Here is a 16,963-nt window from a genome sequence, read left to right on the forward strand (position 1 = left end):
TTGATGCGGACGGCTGCTCGCCAGCGGCAGCAGGTTCGCTCTCTCTCTCTCTCTCTTCTCAGCTATTTCAGTTGTCTGAGGAGTAAAGGCGCCTTTTAACCCTGCAAAACCCAGCGCGCGACAAGGCAGAACTGGCACGATGGAGAAGACGAACGGGAAGGTTAGTCTGCGGACTCCCATTTCCCGCCCGCGCGTATCCTGCTCCTTGTCTCTGGCTAGCATGCACTCGCGTATGCGTCGGAGTCCGCTTGATATCACTTTGGAGCGGCTATTGGGCACCTTCCATACCCCTCAGAGTTGTTGAGCCGCTGCGATGCAAGGCAACCACTGCGCACCAGCCGCCTCCCCTCGCCTCTACTACTCATACCATCACACACCCTCTCTATCCCTTTCGCCACAACTCTTTTCTCTGCTGGCCCTGACTTACCTTTTTCTCGTCGCTCGGTCTTTATGCCTACCACTGAAGGGTCCTTTCGCGCACTCCAATAACGATCGTGGGTACAGTAGAGGGCTGCTACGCACGTATAGAAGTGCACTGCCTCCCTCACCCCTCCCCCCCTCACTCGCACTAGCACAGAGAAAAAAAGAACCACTGAGAGTGCCGCATACCGCAAGGGAACAGTCGCGCCCTTTCCACACACACACACACACCGCCACCGTGACCTCCTCAACCCAGTGGCGTCGAGTCCACTTGTAGGCATCATAATACGCACACCTAGATTTCCTTTCCACTTACAACGAGTGACACTGGGTACGACGAAAGGGCCGGAGAATACACATCACGTATCACTCACTCACACACATGTGCATAGTCTCTCTCTCTCCCCTCCTCTCTGGTAGACACCATCCCCCATCCACCGGACCCTCCTCCTTTACCTCTGTGCTTGCTGCGTTCTTTCTGACTCGCCTATTTTTCTTTCATATTTGGCATCACTTGGCCTCTCTTGTGTCTCCGTGTCTTTTCGCTTAGGCATCTCACACGACCGCTGCGACACAGCGAAGTCGCTTTTCTACGTCGTCTTCCTCCAGACTTCTTGCTTTACACCGCCCTAAGCGCCCAATACGTACGTACAGGGAGGCGCGCGTTTCTTGACGTGGGGGCGGTAACAATCGTAAAGCAGTAACTAGACCGTTAGCGTGGAGACCATCATGAGTGCTCCACCTCTTCAGCGCGGACAGCTGCAGCAGCCTCCGCTATCGTCCCCATTTCAATCACGCCGTCAGCACGATGAGGTAGAGGAGCACCTCCACCAACCGACACGGCGCTCTCCCGAGGACGAGACGCTGCTTGACTCTTTGTCCTTCACGGAGTCCACCGACTCCACCGTCGCCGACCTCAAGCACGGTGGCAATTACAGCGGCCGTCATGACGGGGAGTGGCGGCTTGGCTACGAGGACGAGGATGTCAATGACACATCTGTGGTGCACGAGCAGGGGGAGGTTGATTACAGCCTTGTGCCCTCTCCACGCCGGGCTGAGATACACACTGAGCACTGGCCGCGGTGCAGGCGAGGCAGAACGGAGGAAGAGGAGGGGAAAGCGGGAGACGTGATAACGGCAAGGCAGCCCACTTCACCTGAGTCACGTCTCAGCACAGAGCTTCGCAGTTCGGGTTGCAACTCGTCTGAAGCCGAGGCTGGCGCAGGCGACAAGAGTAGTAGTGACTCGCTGATTCCAAATAGTGACGACGGCTGGGTCGCTCACAGTCATAGGGAGCTTAACCACGCGACGAGTCATCGGATAGGTTCTGAGGAAGTAGACGAGGGGGACACATCCTATGGTACTCCTCACATCAGTAGCCGCGAACAAAACAAACACTCAACCATCGCTGCAGCAAGTCAGTGTTTCGAGCACGCGGCCCAGACGAATCCCTTACCGCGTACAAGTCGCCAGCTCGTGTACACCGACTCCGGCACAATGTTCTCACCCACACTAACTGATGACGTCGTCGAAGATTCCGACTTCGCAGCAGGGGTAGTCACAGCACTGACAACACCTGACACTGTGCACGATGACCAGGATAGCGCCGCTGCAGCGCCAATAGTGAGAAACCTGGAAGCCCCGGCTGTATCTCGTGGCACGCTGCAACACCTCTATGTCGTCGAATCCGATATGAATGACGCGGCGCTATCGGCCCCGGGGGCTGGCACCTCGCGCTCTTCCTCACCTGCGCTGCAGGCGAAAGAGGGGTCTCTGAAAGACCCCATCGCACAGGAGTCTGGCGAGACCGAAGCCTTACAGAATGTTCACCGTCGCCCGCCGCCGCTGTCTGTGGCCTCTCCATCTGAGCTAAAGCGTGCCGACACTGAGATGGAGAGCGCCATGCGGGAGATGGCGGAGCAACTGCGGTGGCATGATCACCATGTAGGCGCCACAGTGGCGGGTGCCAATAGTGATGGCGGTGTAGCCAGCCGCGGCAACACGCCGTCTTTCCGCAGGAGTGACGGTGAAAGTCAAGAGGAGTCTGAGGCTAACCGGCCAGTGAATCGACACAGGAATCCCTCCTCCTCCTTTTCGGTCCTCCACAACCCAACCGCTGACGCAGCAGACGCCGACGCGATGAAGAGTGTGCGAGAGGATGACTGGCTCGTGCGCCAACGGTACAGCCAGGCGGACGTGGGTAATGCAGAGAGCTTCAACGCGCACCGCAGTGGACGGGCGCTCGGCAACGAGTCTCCTGCACCGGCTTCGGCAGCGTATAAATTCTTCTCGCGCCAGCTACAGCCACCGGAAGACCGACGTGCACGCATTTCTGAGCTCGCGAAGGCCTTGCGCTGGGATGGCTCCCGTGGCACCTTCACTGGTCCTAGTGGGGGTCCGCTAGCGTCGCCGCCTGCCGAAGGACAACCGCGCGACAGCATGGAAGGGGTGGCCACTCTCTGCACTCCATGTGCTGCCAACAGCACGTCGCATTCTCATGGCGAGCCCATGCAGGGCGCTGCTGGCGTAGTAATGCTCTCGTTGCCGAACACGTCAGCGCCGTCTCTGCAAGGAGAGGTATTTTCACCGCACCAGCAAGAACTCATGATGGCAGACTTGCAGGTGTACTACAACAACAGTTGTCGCCTTGGTGTCGGAGCAGAGGAACATCGGCGTTGCCCTGGTCTTTCCGATTCACCTCTTCTAGAGTCCTCGGTTGTAGAGGGGATGCCGACTGCTACGACAGCTGAAGGGATCTCAACAGGGGTGGCAGGGGCTGCGGTGTTCAGCGTCGACTTCCCCGCAACCCCACCGCGCATGCCGCTCACCTCGCGCCGCCAGAGGCCACCGCCGCGGATGCTGTGCCCGCCTACCCCGTCGCCGTCCCCTTCTCGCTCTACTGCCATGGATGCCATGTTTGCCGTAGCAGCAGCTGTTGAAGAGGGGGAGGCGCTGGATGCAGGCGTTGTGGTACCGAGCTTCTCAGAAGTAGCACCGGGCGCTGAGCCGCAGCGGCAACCGCAGCTAAGTAGCATCAACACTCCGCCGGGACAGTCTGCCTTGGAGCTCTGTACGACCAGCGCCGGCGTGGAGGTGGTGTCTTCATCGCTGTGCCGATCACCCCTGTGGGTTTCGTCTGCATCAGAGGCACTGGCAGACGCGGTCGTGTCAGTTGTGGCGCCTGCTGTTGCCACGGTTGCGACTGCAGCCGTAGATGGCGATGTTAGGGTGAGTGTCGTCAGCTCTTCTTCATCTTGTCATAAGATGGCGGAGGAGGACAATGTCAGTGCTGACATGGATCTGCTAGGTGCATTGGACTGTCAGAAAGGTGCGCTGAGTGAGCCATGTGCTGCAGCCGACACCTCTGTCGCTGTAAATGACGCCGACAGGTCGCTTATGGTGTCACTGTGCAGTGCAAGCAGCGAATCATCGCAGCCGCGACTCAACTATAGCGATCACACTGTCGCTTCCTCGGCCTACCGCTCAGATAGCGCTCCGCAGCAAGTCGGTGTCGTCGCGATCAAGAGTGCCAGCCGTGCTGAGCGTGAGCGAGCAGTTTTCTGTACCACTTTTCAAGGTAGCACATCTACGCGGAACGCGGCAGTCAGCGCCGCGGTGCCAGTGGTGCGGCAGTCGCTGATGCGGCATGACGATCCTGGGGAAGACTCGTCCGTTGTGCTCGTCGACCTCATACCTTTTCCCTATGGCAGGCAGAGGGGAGATAGGATGGCGCTTTCGTCGTTACCACGTGATGGCTGCGGCGATGCCGTAGCATCGTGGAGCATCAGTAGCGTGGCTCGCGCAAGCACTGAGACAGAGAGTGCGGTGGCCGCTGTGAGTGACGCGACAGACGACATCGCGCGCAGGCAGGTCATCTCGACACGGCAGTCCGCCAGCGCTCGAAAATTGCGGTCGGCGGCGGCGGTGGAAGGTGAGGAGCATCCGTACGTGCAGCTCACGCTCTTTCCATTCTCGGCCGCGTCACCGTCACCGATACGCCCGTCACTCAGTAACGGGAGTGAGAAGGTGTGGCAGCACTACGAGGCACCGACGCTCTCGTTGTACACCGGTGGTGGCGGTGAGGTAGGTGAGTGCTATCACGACGACGCAGACAGCAGCAACGCAGATGACGAAGCGCACCTCCGTTACGATGATGGGACTTGCTCTCCGGCGGAACCTACCGCCGCTGCTGCCGCCTGCCCCACTCGCAAAAGTGAGATACTGGACGACCTGTATAGTGACGGCGACTGCATAGAAGAGCAGGCGTACATCGAGGAGGCTCTGTGCCGTGCCGAGGCGAAGAGTGCAAGGCTGCGCCTCGAGCCGACGTCTGCCGCGGCGCGCACAGCTGAGGCGGAGGCGAAGGCGCAGGCGCGGGAGCTGGAGTGCGCAGAACTGCACATGCTGGTGAGCCGTATGCAGGTGGAGTTAGCAGCGGCACAGACAGCCGCTGAGTCGACAACAACGAAGACACGTATAGATGCTGAAGTCCAGGTTGTTGCCTGCACCAACCTCTTGGATGGCACCGCCACAGCAGCTGCCTCGCTCTCAATTTCACCAAATCAACTAGACACGGCGACGCCAAGCACCCAGAAGGACATAGCGCTTTCGGAGGCTGCGGTCTGGCAACGCCGCCATGACGCCGTGGCGCAGGAGCTGGCCATTCTCAAGGGTAACATGGCTGAACAGCTGGCGGTACTGGATCGGCTAGGCATGCAACCTCCTTTTTCGGAGGAGTTGGTGCGTGCAGCGGAGCGGCGACTACGGCATGTCAAAGTTGCTCATGCACCTGTCACTGCCACGAAGATCAGCCAACCAGCCGTAACTCTTTCGGAAACTCCACACACACCAACCCGCCCAACGTGCGTCGACAGCACCGCCTCGCTTGGCTTCCCGACGGGCGGCACCTCCGTCACCGCGACAGCGAAGATGCAAGTAAGAAACGGCAACACGATCGCAGTTCTGCTGAGCCAGCGCAAGCAGGACCGTCACCTCGAGCAGCCAGCAGCAACGGATGGGGTAGCGACTGGAGCTGCTGGCTCGGCAACCGCGTCATCCACGCTGGCACCACCAGGAAAGCGCGATGGCAGAGCAGACTGCAGTTCCCCGCTGGATGCCAAAGAGAACTGCGTCGTTTGAGCTCCGTAAGGAAACGGCTGTTCTCTCCTCATTCAATGCTACACACGCTCTGGGCTGTTCACCACCACCACCACCCCTCCCCCGCTACTCTGCAGGTGCATTTCACCTACACCGTGGCTTCAATTCGCTTCTTTCTTTCCTCTTATTAGATCCCCCCTTTTCAAGGAAGAAACGGAGTGTGCGCTTCCACAGACAACAGACATGCGCACCTGTGTGTGTACTGCTGTCGGCAACAGGCGCTTTCCCTGTCTCTGTGTCACTCTGTTAGATGCTGAATTGGGTCGGCTTTAGCTCCTTGTCTGTCTGTTATCGCGATATCTGCGGTGTACGGGTGCGCGTGCGCGCTTGTGTGTTGGTGTGGCCACGCACACACCCACACCCACACACACACACACACACACACGCACACACACGCACACTTTCACCTCTCCATTCTCGTTTTCGTCGTTTAATTTGAGGTCTCTGCCATGGCATGTGAGGTGCAGTACACTCGTGTGTGTGTGTGTTTGTGTGTTTGTTTGTCCCGCTCAGTCGGCCGGACTTCATCAGTGCCCTTCCTCTCCCCTTCCCCCACCCTTTTCCCTCTCTTCTTTCCTTTTCCGTCTCTATCAGCTCTTGTCAGTGTGTTCTTTGATTTTCTTGTATACGAGTATTACTCTTGTCTCTCTCAACTTTGGCGCTCACACCATCACCGTCGTCGTCACTCCCCCACCCTCCCACACACACACACACTCGCACACACCGACGCACCGTGGCTTGTTTATGAGTTGCCGTGTTGTCTCCCCCAGAGTACCGTTGACGCATTCTTGTAAGACATGCAAAGGCTGAACGGAAGGAGAATGATCCACGCGTGTGTGCGTGAAGGTGCGACCTGACGCGTGTACAAACGCATGCGTATGTAGCAGATCGACTGGCACACGTGCGAATATGCTCAGAGGCCGCAGCTGCCTTGTGCCACCAGTTTGTTGCGCCCACTTCCTTGATTTGGGGTAGGGCATGCTCGAAAAGAGGATGTGCCTTCTCTCTTCTCGGTCTCGTGCTTACGTTTGAGCAAATAAATTTCCCCTCACTGCTTCCTGCACCCCTTTTCTCACCCCTTTCATCTCCCCCCCCCCCCGACGCGTGCACACTGACTCACGCGCTGTGTAGCTCATATACGCAGCGTAGTAGGCGATCACGCAAGAAGTACATCCCCTCAATCACTCTCATCTTTCCCGATCTCTCTTTTCCCACTCGGATTGTATCCATGGCAGAGCGTAACTACAGCCCCTTTTCTGGATTCACCACCACGTCCCGTGGTGGTGGTGCTCACAGAAAGGACAACTCGGGTGCGATGGGTAGCAAACTGGCGCCTGTAAACTGGTCCACTAAGAGCCTCGTCCCCGGTAAGTGGAAGGTTGTCGACGCCAGCGCGATCCGTAAGGCCGCCAGCATAAAAGATAACCACGGCGCCAACAAGGTGACGCACCTCAGCGACGGCGAGGCGGACGAATGGCGTCAGGCCAACTCTATCACAGTTTCCGACTCCGACCAGTGCCCGAACCCAATTACGCAGTTTGACATGCTCACCACCGTGCCGCAGTACCTGAAGGCAAAGCTGCTGGCGCAGGGATTCAAGGCCCCCACCCCCATCCAGGCGCAGTCCTGGTCGATCGTTCTGTCGGGCCGCGACCTCGTCGGCGTGGCCAAGACCGGCTCCGGCAAAACCTTAGCGTTCATTGTGCCAGCCCTGGCTCACATCGCGCTTCAGGAGCCGCTGAAGATGGGGGACGGCCCAATGGTGATTGTCCTCGCTCCGACCCGCGAACTGGCCCAGCAGATAGAGCAGGAGACGATCAAGGTGCTGCCGCAGAGCATTCGGTGCGGCTGCATTTACGGCGGCGCGCCGAAGGGCCCGCAGCTCGGACTGCTGCGCCAGGGAGTGCACATCCTCGTGGCCACACCGGGTCGTTTGATCGATTTCATGGAGATCAAGCGCGTGAACCTGCTGCGTGTGACGTACCTTGTGCTAGATGAGGCGGACCGCATGCTGGACATGGGATTTGAGCCGCAGGTGCGCGCCATCTGCGGTCAAATTCGCCCCGACCGACAAACACTCATGTTCTCAGCCACGTGGCCCCGCGACATTCAGAACCTAGCCGCCAGCTTCCAGAAGAACTGGGTGCGCATCAACGTCGGTAGCATGGAGCTGCTGGCGAACAAGGATGTTACGCAGCACTTCATCTTGACCTCAGAGGCAGCGAAGCTCGATGAGCTGAAGCGGCTGATGGAGCGCCATCGCAATCAGCGCGTGCTCGTCTTCTGCAAGACGAAGAAGACGGCGGACTACCTGGAGTTTCAACTGAAGCGCAACGGGGTGGACTGCATGGCTATCCACGGCGATAAGGAGCAGCGCCAGCGTGAGTTCATCCTGGAGCGCTTCCGCAAGGACTCGCGACTGTGTGTAGTGGCTACCGACGTGGCCGCTCGTGGTCTCGACATCAAGGAGCTGGAGACAGTTGTCAACTACGACTTCCCTATGCAGATTGACGACTATGTGCACCGTATCGGCCGCACAGGCCGCGCCGGAGCTAAAGGTGCGTCCTTCACGATGATCACAAAGCACGAAACTCAGCTGAACGCGTCGACGGTATTTCAGCTGGTGGAGCTGGTAGAGCGCGCGGGGCAGGAGGCGCCTGGGTGGTTGCGCGAGTGGGCTGAGCAAGGTGGCGGCTATCACGTCCCAAAGCGCAACCGCAACATGATGGGCAGCTTCGGCCGCAGCAGCCCACGTATGCGCATGCCGGGCGACCACTCCGCTGCTGGCGATGGTAGCGGCGGCGGCCACTTTGGCCTGGCGCCGCATGCTAAAGGCTCACCGGCATTCGGCATGAAGGGCGGCGCAATAGAGAATAAGAAGTTCGACTACAGCAGCGAAGACGACGACTCTGCCCAACCGGTCAAGCGCACCCGTCAATAGACGCATCTAGGGCGATGCAAGGGTGGGTGGGGTTTAAGAGAAAGGACGAGAGAAGGGTCATCGAAGGTGGCATGACTCCATGAGACCGCGAAGCACTTGGTGCTCATTATGTTCAATCTTTTTCTCTCTCACTCTTTTCCGGCTCCCCCGCGCGTGTGTACTGCTCTGTCTGTCTGCCTATGTCGGTATTCGCTTTGCGCGCCCGTCTCTCGCTTTGCCCTCCCCCCGCTTGCCCTTTACATTTCTGTGAGGCGTGCTGGGTTATGCATCTGCCTGTGTGTTTGTGTGTTGCTACTTTGATTAATAGGTCCCCCCACCCTCCCCTCTCCTTCCCGTGCCTTTTCTCTGTTGTTCCCCCCCCCTCTCTCTGTGTTATCATAAAGCGCAAGTTACGTGTAAAAAGGTCTGCGGCTGCCGTTGTAAGTGTCTCTATGCGCGTCGTAAGACCACCACCACCCCCCGCTATGGACAACGGTGTCGTCCGTTGCCTCTCCTTCTCTGTAAGCGTGACCCCCTCTCCTTCTCGCCGCCGCTGTCTCTTCTCTTCGTTGTCGCCATGTCCTCCTCGAGTGCCTCTGGGCTCTTTTCTTCTTCTTGTTGTTGTTCTGTTTCTTTGGTGCGCACCGCTCTACCGTAGACTCCCCCTCCCTTCCCTGGACCGGCGTCTCCTCAATGTAGTCCAGCACCAGCCAGCTACCAAGGTAGGAAAAGCGTTTGTGGACGGCGCTCCCGTGCTCGATTTGTTATATAAGGGCACCACCATCACGGTGCTGAAGAAGTTTTGCGTAGGCCCACACCCTACTCACTGAATCAATGGATAACTCAGTCAATTGTTGCGCCCGTGTTCGCTTCGACAAGAAATCCAAGAGGGCAAAGCTTGCATGTGAAACGCCGTAATGATCTCTCCTAGGCCCTCTTCTCTTCATCATTGTGGTGGACTCGCTGAGTATGAGGCTCAGCAAGGCAGCTGTGTTACATCATGCACTCTTTGCTGATGGCCTCACACTCCTCACATCCTCCACAGAGAGGAGGAAGTCATGGAAGCCACACTACAGTTCTTCCTCTGGAGGGTGGAGCACGGAGCATTGGCGCACTTTGTGGAGCTGAGCGCCCCTTCCTCTCAAGCATAGAGCACGCCCTTTGGTGCGCAAGACCATCACCAGCTGACGTTCTCTGTTGCACGCGCGTGTCTGGCAGAGGATCACTGCCCCATGCCTTCTCGGCGTGGACTTCCAGCCAATTCACGTCACTGGCCGGCACATTGCGGAGGTTATCAAGGTACCCACGGCTCGACTTGTCGAGCTGAAGGAAGCGCGCTCGCAGGAGTGTGGTCTGCCAAAGGCTCTTCACTCTTTCTACATGGCGCTGAATGAATCAGAGCAACTTTGCGGTGCCGCCGCGTGATGGAGCAGTGCTGGTGAAACGCGCATCACGACCCTGGCCACTCTCACGCCAAAGCGGCGGCAGTTATCGCGGGTACGCCAACATACGCAAACAAAGGAGGCTCACTCCAAGAGGCCCATTTCCTGCCCCTCGACTCCAAAATGCTGCCGCGCCATGCCCGCCTGTATCCCTCCGCGAGTACGCGAGAAAGCTACCCTGCACATTGGGCACAGGAAGTGTGTACGCTGGACCACGGTGTCGCCGCAACACTTCTCCAGCTCTCACACGGGTATGCAGGCATCGACCCCCTTCGAAGCACCGCACGCGCACGCCTCCCTCGTGCGGAGCGGTCATGTGTACCACCAGACATTACTCCCTGGCGGGTTGCAAGGCGGACTCTTCTTACAAGCAAAAGCTAGCGGCATGGGCAGACATCAAGCCAAGGCCGGCCGCGATGCTGTATAATAGTGGTGCTCTCACAGGTGCAGCGACAGGAGGCTGCAACCGCTCGCTCACAGTGATTGCGCTGAATGTGAGGCAATGGTACTGGGGCGCTGACCTGCCGCAAAGACTGCTTGATTAGCTGAGACCCCGGAGAACAAGTGTGGTTGCTGTCGCTACAGTCTCGCTCTACCTCCTCATGGAGCTCAGAACGGGGTCACACATTAATGAAGAATGGCCTGCTGCGACGCAATAGGGCACTAATGCTGAGGCTAGTCAACCGTTGGGAGTGTCTCTTGCTTGCATTTTTCTTTTGCCATTGTGAATTGAAGCACAACGACGAAGTTGACAAGCCCGCAAAATTGGCCATATCAGAGGAGCCGACGCCAAGTGCGTGGGTTGCAAGCCTGGTCACCATTCTCTGGCATCAGGTCGACATCTCTTGCTACCCGCACGACAGGCGCCACTGCCCCCGTTCTCGAGCAGAGCCCTGGAGAGGGCCCGCTTGGGTCGCGGCGTGCAGTCCATCCGAGTCCGTCTGGCGCCAATCGCGCTGCACGTATGTGAAAGGGGGACGAGGAAGGACGGGGACGCGTCCGTCAAGGCGCACGGCCCGATTCGTCGGCAGGGCGGCTCGTCCCAGGCGGCCAGGGCCCAGCCGCAGTGCTACAGAGGCGTAGGTGGGCTGTGACGGTGTGTGTGCGTACGTTTGGTGGCCTGTTCGTGGCCCAATGGTACGCTGGAAAGAGAAATCCCCTTGGTGCCGTGGACCTCCTCTTCCTGCTGGCCGACTGGTTTAGTCCTTCTTCGCTTTGTCTCCATCCTCTTGCACCTGCCTTGGTTTCCGCAGGCGCCTTGCAAGTATGCGTGAGGGCATCGCTATCCTTAAGGGAGCATGTCCTGTAACATCTACTACCTAGACGAGGTACACGCCGGCGCATCGCCTCACCACCCGTCTGCCCACATTGCTGTGTGTGCCTCTCTTCCCCTGTCTCGTGTAAGTGGTGCCCTCTCCTCCCACTCTCTCGCCGTGGTGGGACAGCACATTAAGCCAGAAGGGAACGCAAAGGTGGAGAAGCGAGACCCTCTACCGCTACATCTGTCGTTCGGAGACGGGCAATCCTAAGTTAGGAGGCACGGAAGAGAGAAAGAGAGGAAACGCCGGCGCAATTGCGAAGCTGGTGTGTACCCACACTGAGCGTGTGATGCGCTGAGCGGGGTCACGTCCGCATACCTGCGCCGCAGCGGCTACCGCTGCCACACGTTTCCCTAAAATATAGGAAAGCACTGCCACGCTGGCGCCAGCTTCCCTCATTACTACTGCCACCTCCCCCCCCCCCCCGCATAGCGCTCTCCAGCGTGCCTTGGCTCCCTTTTTGTATTCTCTCTAATCAGCCATCCTGCCCCTTCATCTCTTTCAGCCATCACTCCTTTCATTTGCATTGGGTCTCCTCTCCCTCTCTTATACTACCACCACCACCACCACCAACCCCTCCTGACGTTTCCAGAGGCCCCGAGTACTTCTCGAGTCAAGTTTGAAATATATTTACTGACGCGAGGGCGCCTTATCGTCTGAGAGTCGCGAAGGTAAGGAGGAAGAAATGGAAGACGTACATGCGTGTACGTGCATGTTCACCTTCAGCCCCCTCCCTCTCCTCTTCGCCCTACTTCCATACTGCAACTCCGACTCCTGATTGCCTTCGCAGTCGCCGACCCGCGCGCAGCCCCGGCCCTCGCGAGGATCGAGAAGGAATCCATAAAGTACTCCATTTCTGTGCTTTTCTGCGTGCATTTGTACTCCCCTCGTTTCACTGCGCTCTGACTGTCAATGTGAAACCAGCGCTGGTGTTTCCATCGCTGCCTGACATATCGATTTCTTCTTCTCTCTCCCACCTCTCCATTTTGCTGGGGCGGACTTCACGGGCGCGAAAATCATGGTATCGCTTTTTTTGCTGATCGACATTGACAATACACTGTACGAGTACAGCGAAACTGGCTTTGACAAAGAGATGCGCAATCGCATCTTTGCCTTTGCAGAGCAGAGGGTCGGCTTGACCACCGAACAGGCTGAGTGCCTCTCTCGCAGGTACTGGCTCAACTACGGCCTCTCTCTCCACGGCTACATAAAGGAGTACAATGTCGACGCGAAGGAGTACAGCGACTTTGTGCACCAGTGCTCCTATGATAAGCTGCACTATAACAAACCGCTGGTGGACATGCTGCTGAGCATGCAGTACGTGCGAGAGGATGCAGAGGAGTACGACGGGCCGCATCCGACTGGCGTCCATCACCTCTACTACTACACAAATGCCAACCGCTCTCATGCACGCAAAGTGCTTGACTTACAAGGACTGCGTCCTATATTCACCCGACCGCGTCCGGTAGGGTTGCCCGTGAAGGAGTACCACCGCATCGACGACGAGGCTGGCTTCGAGGATCACGTGGAGTGGCTTGGCTTTTCTTACGAGGATCAGTGGCGGCTGACGAATCCGGTGATTGCAAACAAGCCAATGCGGCAAGCCTACGAGGCGATCTACAAGGCAATTGAAGACCAGATAGCCGAAGATGCGACACTGGTGACCACCACTACAACAACAGCGGGCAGCGAGTCAGCCTTCGCATCTTCCCCGCCACTGCGCAAATCAATCAGCGCGAAGGAAGTGGAGAACAAACAAGCCCACCTCCGCCCGGAGAACCTTGTCATGGTCGACGACTCGCTCATGAACATCGATGCGCCGCTCGAGCTTGGCTGGGGAGCTGTCTGGTACGCGCACGACAAACAGGAGCTCCCGACAGATGTGAATAGCAACGCAAGTGCCCCTCTCTATGCCGCTGCTGTCGCCTCTGGACGTCTGCAGGTGATCCGTAGCATCCTTGAGCTGAAGACGGCGGTGGAGAGGATTTGTGTGGCCAATAGCCGGAGTACGTCATCGTGAAGGAGGAGGAGGAGGAGGAGGCAACTGCGCAGTGAGGGCGTGGAGGATATGTGTGGAAGCTGCACAGGCAAGCGTCTCTCTATCTTTGTGTGTGTGTGTGTGTGTGTGCTTGGGATCATCTGATTCACGGGGTGGCGTGTAGCAATAATGCATGCACGCACTCAGACAAGCACTCACCACATCGCGTGCCGTGGGGGAGTCGTACTTGTTGCGGTCGATTACTACCCTCATTTTATTCAAGACGGATGTCGTGACGGGCGTTGTGACTGTCGCGGTGGGGAGGAGCTCACACCTACGCGCTAGGCAGTCGGCTCTCTCTGCCATGCACTGTACACCTGTGCACAGGCACGCATCATACGATAATAAACAACAGAAGTAAGGAACACATGTAAAGCGCGATGTACATCATCAGAGCAACTGCGCCCCCGCCCTATTCTTTGCTCTCCTCGCTATAACAGAGACACGCTCGCATCCGCTACTCATGGGCGACGTGCTCAGCGCATAGGGAGGAATGAACGAGGGACTGCAACCTTGTCATGAGCCATCAAGAGTCGTCAGAGCTTTCTCTCTCTGGATCGTCCCCCCCCCCTCGTGCTAGTGCGTCTCCTGCTCCTCCCCCTCCTCCTCGCTTGCCACTTTGATGTCGCCCTTTTCTCGTCTGTTTATTTATTTATTCTTATTTTTTGTGTTTCTTCTCTTTTGGGGGGGCTTTGGACTTTTGTCGTTTTTTTGGGGGGTCGACTGTCGATGGCAACTGCCTTGGGGCTCACAACTGCATTGTGCGCCCTCACGACAACACCTCCACAACCGAACAAGCCCATCCACGCATACATCAGCCGCGCAGACAAAAGTAGCGTTTTTTTTTTATTATTTGGGGCTTCCCCTGTCGTTTCTCTCGGTCTTTCTCTACTTGGCTCTTTCCCTGTCAAGCAGAGTCGAGCTGCTCTAAAAGTGGACGGACATCGTCGTGCAACCGAGTCGGCGCTGCAGCAACAGCAAACCATGAGGCCATCATCCATCAGAGGTGCACGGGTGCACTGCTGCCTGCGAGACTTCCCGCGGCAGCTTCTTCTCGTTGCTGTGTTTCTTCTTGTCCTCCAGGCAGCCAAGTCGGCACACGCGCTCACCTTTCACTTTGTCGACAGCAAGCCGTTGTGCTTCTCCGAGACAATTGAGAACGTGAAGGAGAGTCAGATTACTGGCGTGTACGACTGGAAGGCCAGTGCCACCTCGCCAGCCTCACAGGTGCAGCTCCGACTTTCCGTGAAGGACAGCACTGGGAATGTGTATTACGATAAGGCGATGATGGAGGGTGAGCACTCCTTCGCGGTGCAGCTGAACCCAAATGTGCTGAATGGGGAGCAGCTCATCTGTTTCACCGCCTCCTCAAGCTTCGTCGCCTCCGAGAAGGACCCGGTGAAGGTGCGTATTGAGTTGGATCAGGCGCTTAAGAATGAATTCAAGGCCCGCAAGGAGCTCATCAAGACCATCCAGAAGCGACGTCAGGTTGACGGCCTCGACGTTTACACGTACCAGGAGGTAGGGGGAGAGTTGAAGGACATCCTGCAGCCGCGCGCCTACCTGGAAGCCATCGAACGAGAGCTGAGTGCGATGGAGGAGCTGTTAGATCAGCTGGTGATGGGCTTGACCACCAGTGTAACAAGGGAGTTCCGCATGCGTGAGACTTCGGAGAGCACCTTTACCCGTGTGTGGGTGTGTGCGCTGCTGCTTATCGGCATCATTTCCGGCGTCCTCTGGATGCAGTTTCGCTTCCTCAAGTCGACTCTCCGCAAGAAGAAGCTCCTGTGAGAGCGCCGGGAGTGGGGATCACGGCGAATGAAGGAGGGTGTTTACAGGAATGAGTTGCGTGAGTTTTCGTATCGTCCCCACGCTCCTTCTTTTTTTTTTCTACAGCTTTCCTCCCTCTGCCCCTCGCCTCGCTTCTACTTTGTTCTGTTGGTCAGGGGCGCGCGTATCACTCCTGTCGTATCGTAGGGCGGGTCGTGTGTCAGTACGTGTACATGCCTCTCCTGTGTCTGATGCGTCCTTGTTGGCGGAAGTTGAAGGAACTTGATGGTGATGGGCTTTTTCTTGACTGGGTTCGCTGGCTGGTATTGGTGGGGTATATGCATCCGGTGAGTGCGAGAGTGGGCCTCCATTCATCTCCCCTTTGCGTATGTATGTTGTTGCGGTTTTCATCATTTCCCTCGTCCTCCTCCAGTCTCGATCGTCCTCCATGTGATTGAAATGGGCACTGGAGGCAGTGTTCGTTGTCGTGGTGTGGGTGGGGGTGGTGGGCGAGACAGCGGTACGAGAAAGCTCGTCCCTTATTCTCCTTCGCCTCTCCTCTTACTTTGCAGAAGCACTCGTCGACGTTTCTGTGAACCCTGAGTGGGTGCACAGCGCAAGTCGATCTGCTAACGCTCTCGGTCTTGCTTGTGTGTGTGTGTGTGTGTGTGTGAGTGAGTGCATATGGCTGAAGGATTGTGTATCCTTCAGCCATATGCAGATAAGAGGACCATGAAGACAGCTGGCTCGAGACGGTAGGGTCCGGCCCCAGTGAGGAGACCTTCTTTAACCAGTGCCCTTGGGCGGCGGCACTGTTCGCTCTCACTTTTCCTACGAGGCTACAGTAGAGTGGTCACACTCTACTGCTTTTTCCTGCGTTCTTTGCTACTGCACAACATCCCTCTGTCTGTGTTTCCGTCTCCTCCCCCCCCCCCCCCCGCTCTGCTCTCTCTAGCGTTCACTGCGAGCGGCAACGGAGGAGGAGGGGCAGGGGCACATGGACACCTGCGGCTGCTACTGGGTGGCCGCGTACTTCACTTCTAGGGCACCTCCAGAACGCCCTTTACCCCCTCCCTTAGCTCGCTTTGCCTCAGGTTTGTACAGGCAGTGTGCAGGAGGTCGACTGCCATGTATATGTGACTTTCTGTGCGACCGAGGCAGACATACCAGCAGGGATGACGAAGGAACGCAGCAAAATAGGAGATGCTGAGTAGTCCAGCTCCACCTTAATGCAGAGCACTAATCCACGAGACGCAGATGACGACGGATGATGCTCTCTGTATTTTTCCTCCTCTACAACGGGCAATTGAAAGGCCAAAAAAAAGTGATACGTTCAATGCGCAGATGATTTCTTCTGTGATTTGGTAATGTCATGAGGTGGCGGTGCCACACAGCTAACTCTTGGATAAGCGCGCGGGAGGAGATGCGCATGCGACGCGGCTGTGAGCTCTACACCTCTCTACCTCCAGTGCTGCAGCATTGTGAACGAAATTCATGCATCGCGGGGATGATCAGCATCCGCATTCGCTATTTTGCACGTTCATGAACACGATGCCAACCGTGGCACCTGAAACGTACAAAAAATCCTGTACAACCTTTCTCACCCTAACGGTCTCGATAAAACTACTCGCTGTCCCTTTTCCTCGCCTAGACTCCTCGCTCAGGCACGCGTACACAGCCCAGTAAACCCGTACACACAACCCCTCTGGTTTATCACATGGCGCTCTCGAAGTGACTTCCTGCAGACATCCGCAAAGGCTAGCTCCAGAGAGCTGGTGAGCCAGAGAGAGAAAGCATGGAAGCTACTGAGTGTACCACTCTACCTTGAAGTCAAGAGGTTTTCTATACCGATGGTATTTCTCCTATTTAAGCCTTCGAGTGACGCTGTTATAATCCT

At 57.2% G+C, this 16,963-nt stretch overlaps 4 protein-coding genes across 4 annotated transcripts, besides 1 other annotated feature; all 4 read left to right on the forward strand.

Annotated features, from left to right (window-relative positions):
- Nucleotides 1–1,149: 1,149 nt before the first annotated feature.
- On the forward strand, nt 1,150–5,559 carry LPMP_352210 (hypothetical protein; the record flags this gene model as incomplete). Its single annotated transcript, XM_010704856.1, has 1 exon — nt 1,150–5,559. One exon carries the CDS (start codon nt 1,150–1,152, stop codon nt 5,557–5,559), a length of 4,410 nt encoding a protein of 1,469 aa, XP_010703158.1.
- Nucleotides 5,560–6,805: 1,246 nt separating this feature from the next.
- LPMP_352220 (DEAD box RNA helicase, putative) lies at nt 6,806–8,518 on the forward strand (the record flags this gene model as incomplete). The annotated part of the gene is made up of 1 exon (XM_010704857.1): nt 6,806–8,518. One exon carries the CDS (start codon nt 6,806–6,808, stop codon nt 8,516–8,518), a length of 1,713 nt encoding a protein of 570 aa, XP_010703159.1.
- Nucleotides 8,519–10,180: 1,662 nt separating this feature from the next.
- Nucleotides 10,181–11,077: a repeat region.
- Nucleotides 11,078–12,276: 1,199 nt separating this feature from the next.
- LPMP_352230 (hypothetical protein) lies at nt 12,277–13,278 on the forward strand (the record flags this gene model as incomplete). The annotated part of the gene is made up of 1 exon (XM_010704858.1): nt 12,277–13,278. The coding sequence occupies one exon, from the start codon at nt 12,277–12,279 to the stop codon at nt 13,276–13,278; it is 1,002 nt and encodes a 333-aa protein (XP_010703160.1).
- Nucleotides 13,279–14,280: 1,002 nt separating this feature from the next.
- LPMP_352240 (COP-coated vesicle membrane protein erv25 precursor, putative) lies at nt 14,281–15,087 on the forward strand (the record flags this gene model as incomplete). The annotated part of the gene is made up of 1 exon (XM_010704859.1): nt 14,281–15,087. The coding sequence occupies one exon, from the start codon at nt 14,281–14,283 to the stop codon at nt 15,085–15,087; it is 807 nt and encodes a 268-aa protein (XP_010703161.1).
- Between the last annotated feature and the right edge of the window lie 1,876 nt (nt 15,088–16,963).

This window comes from Leishmania panamensis (genome assembly GCF_000755165.1).
Source record: "Leishmania panamensis strain MHOM/PA/94/PSC-1 chromosome 35 sequence".
Taxonomy (NCBI): Eukaryota; Euglenozoa; class Kinetoplastea; order Trypanosomatida; family Trypanosomatidae; genus Leishmania; species Leishmania panamensis.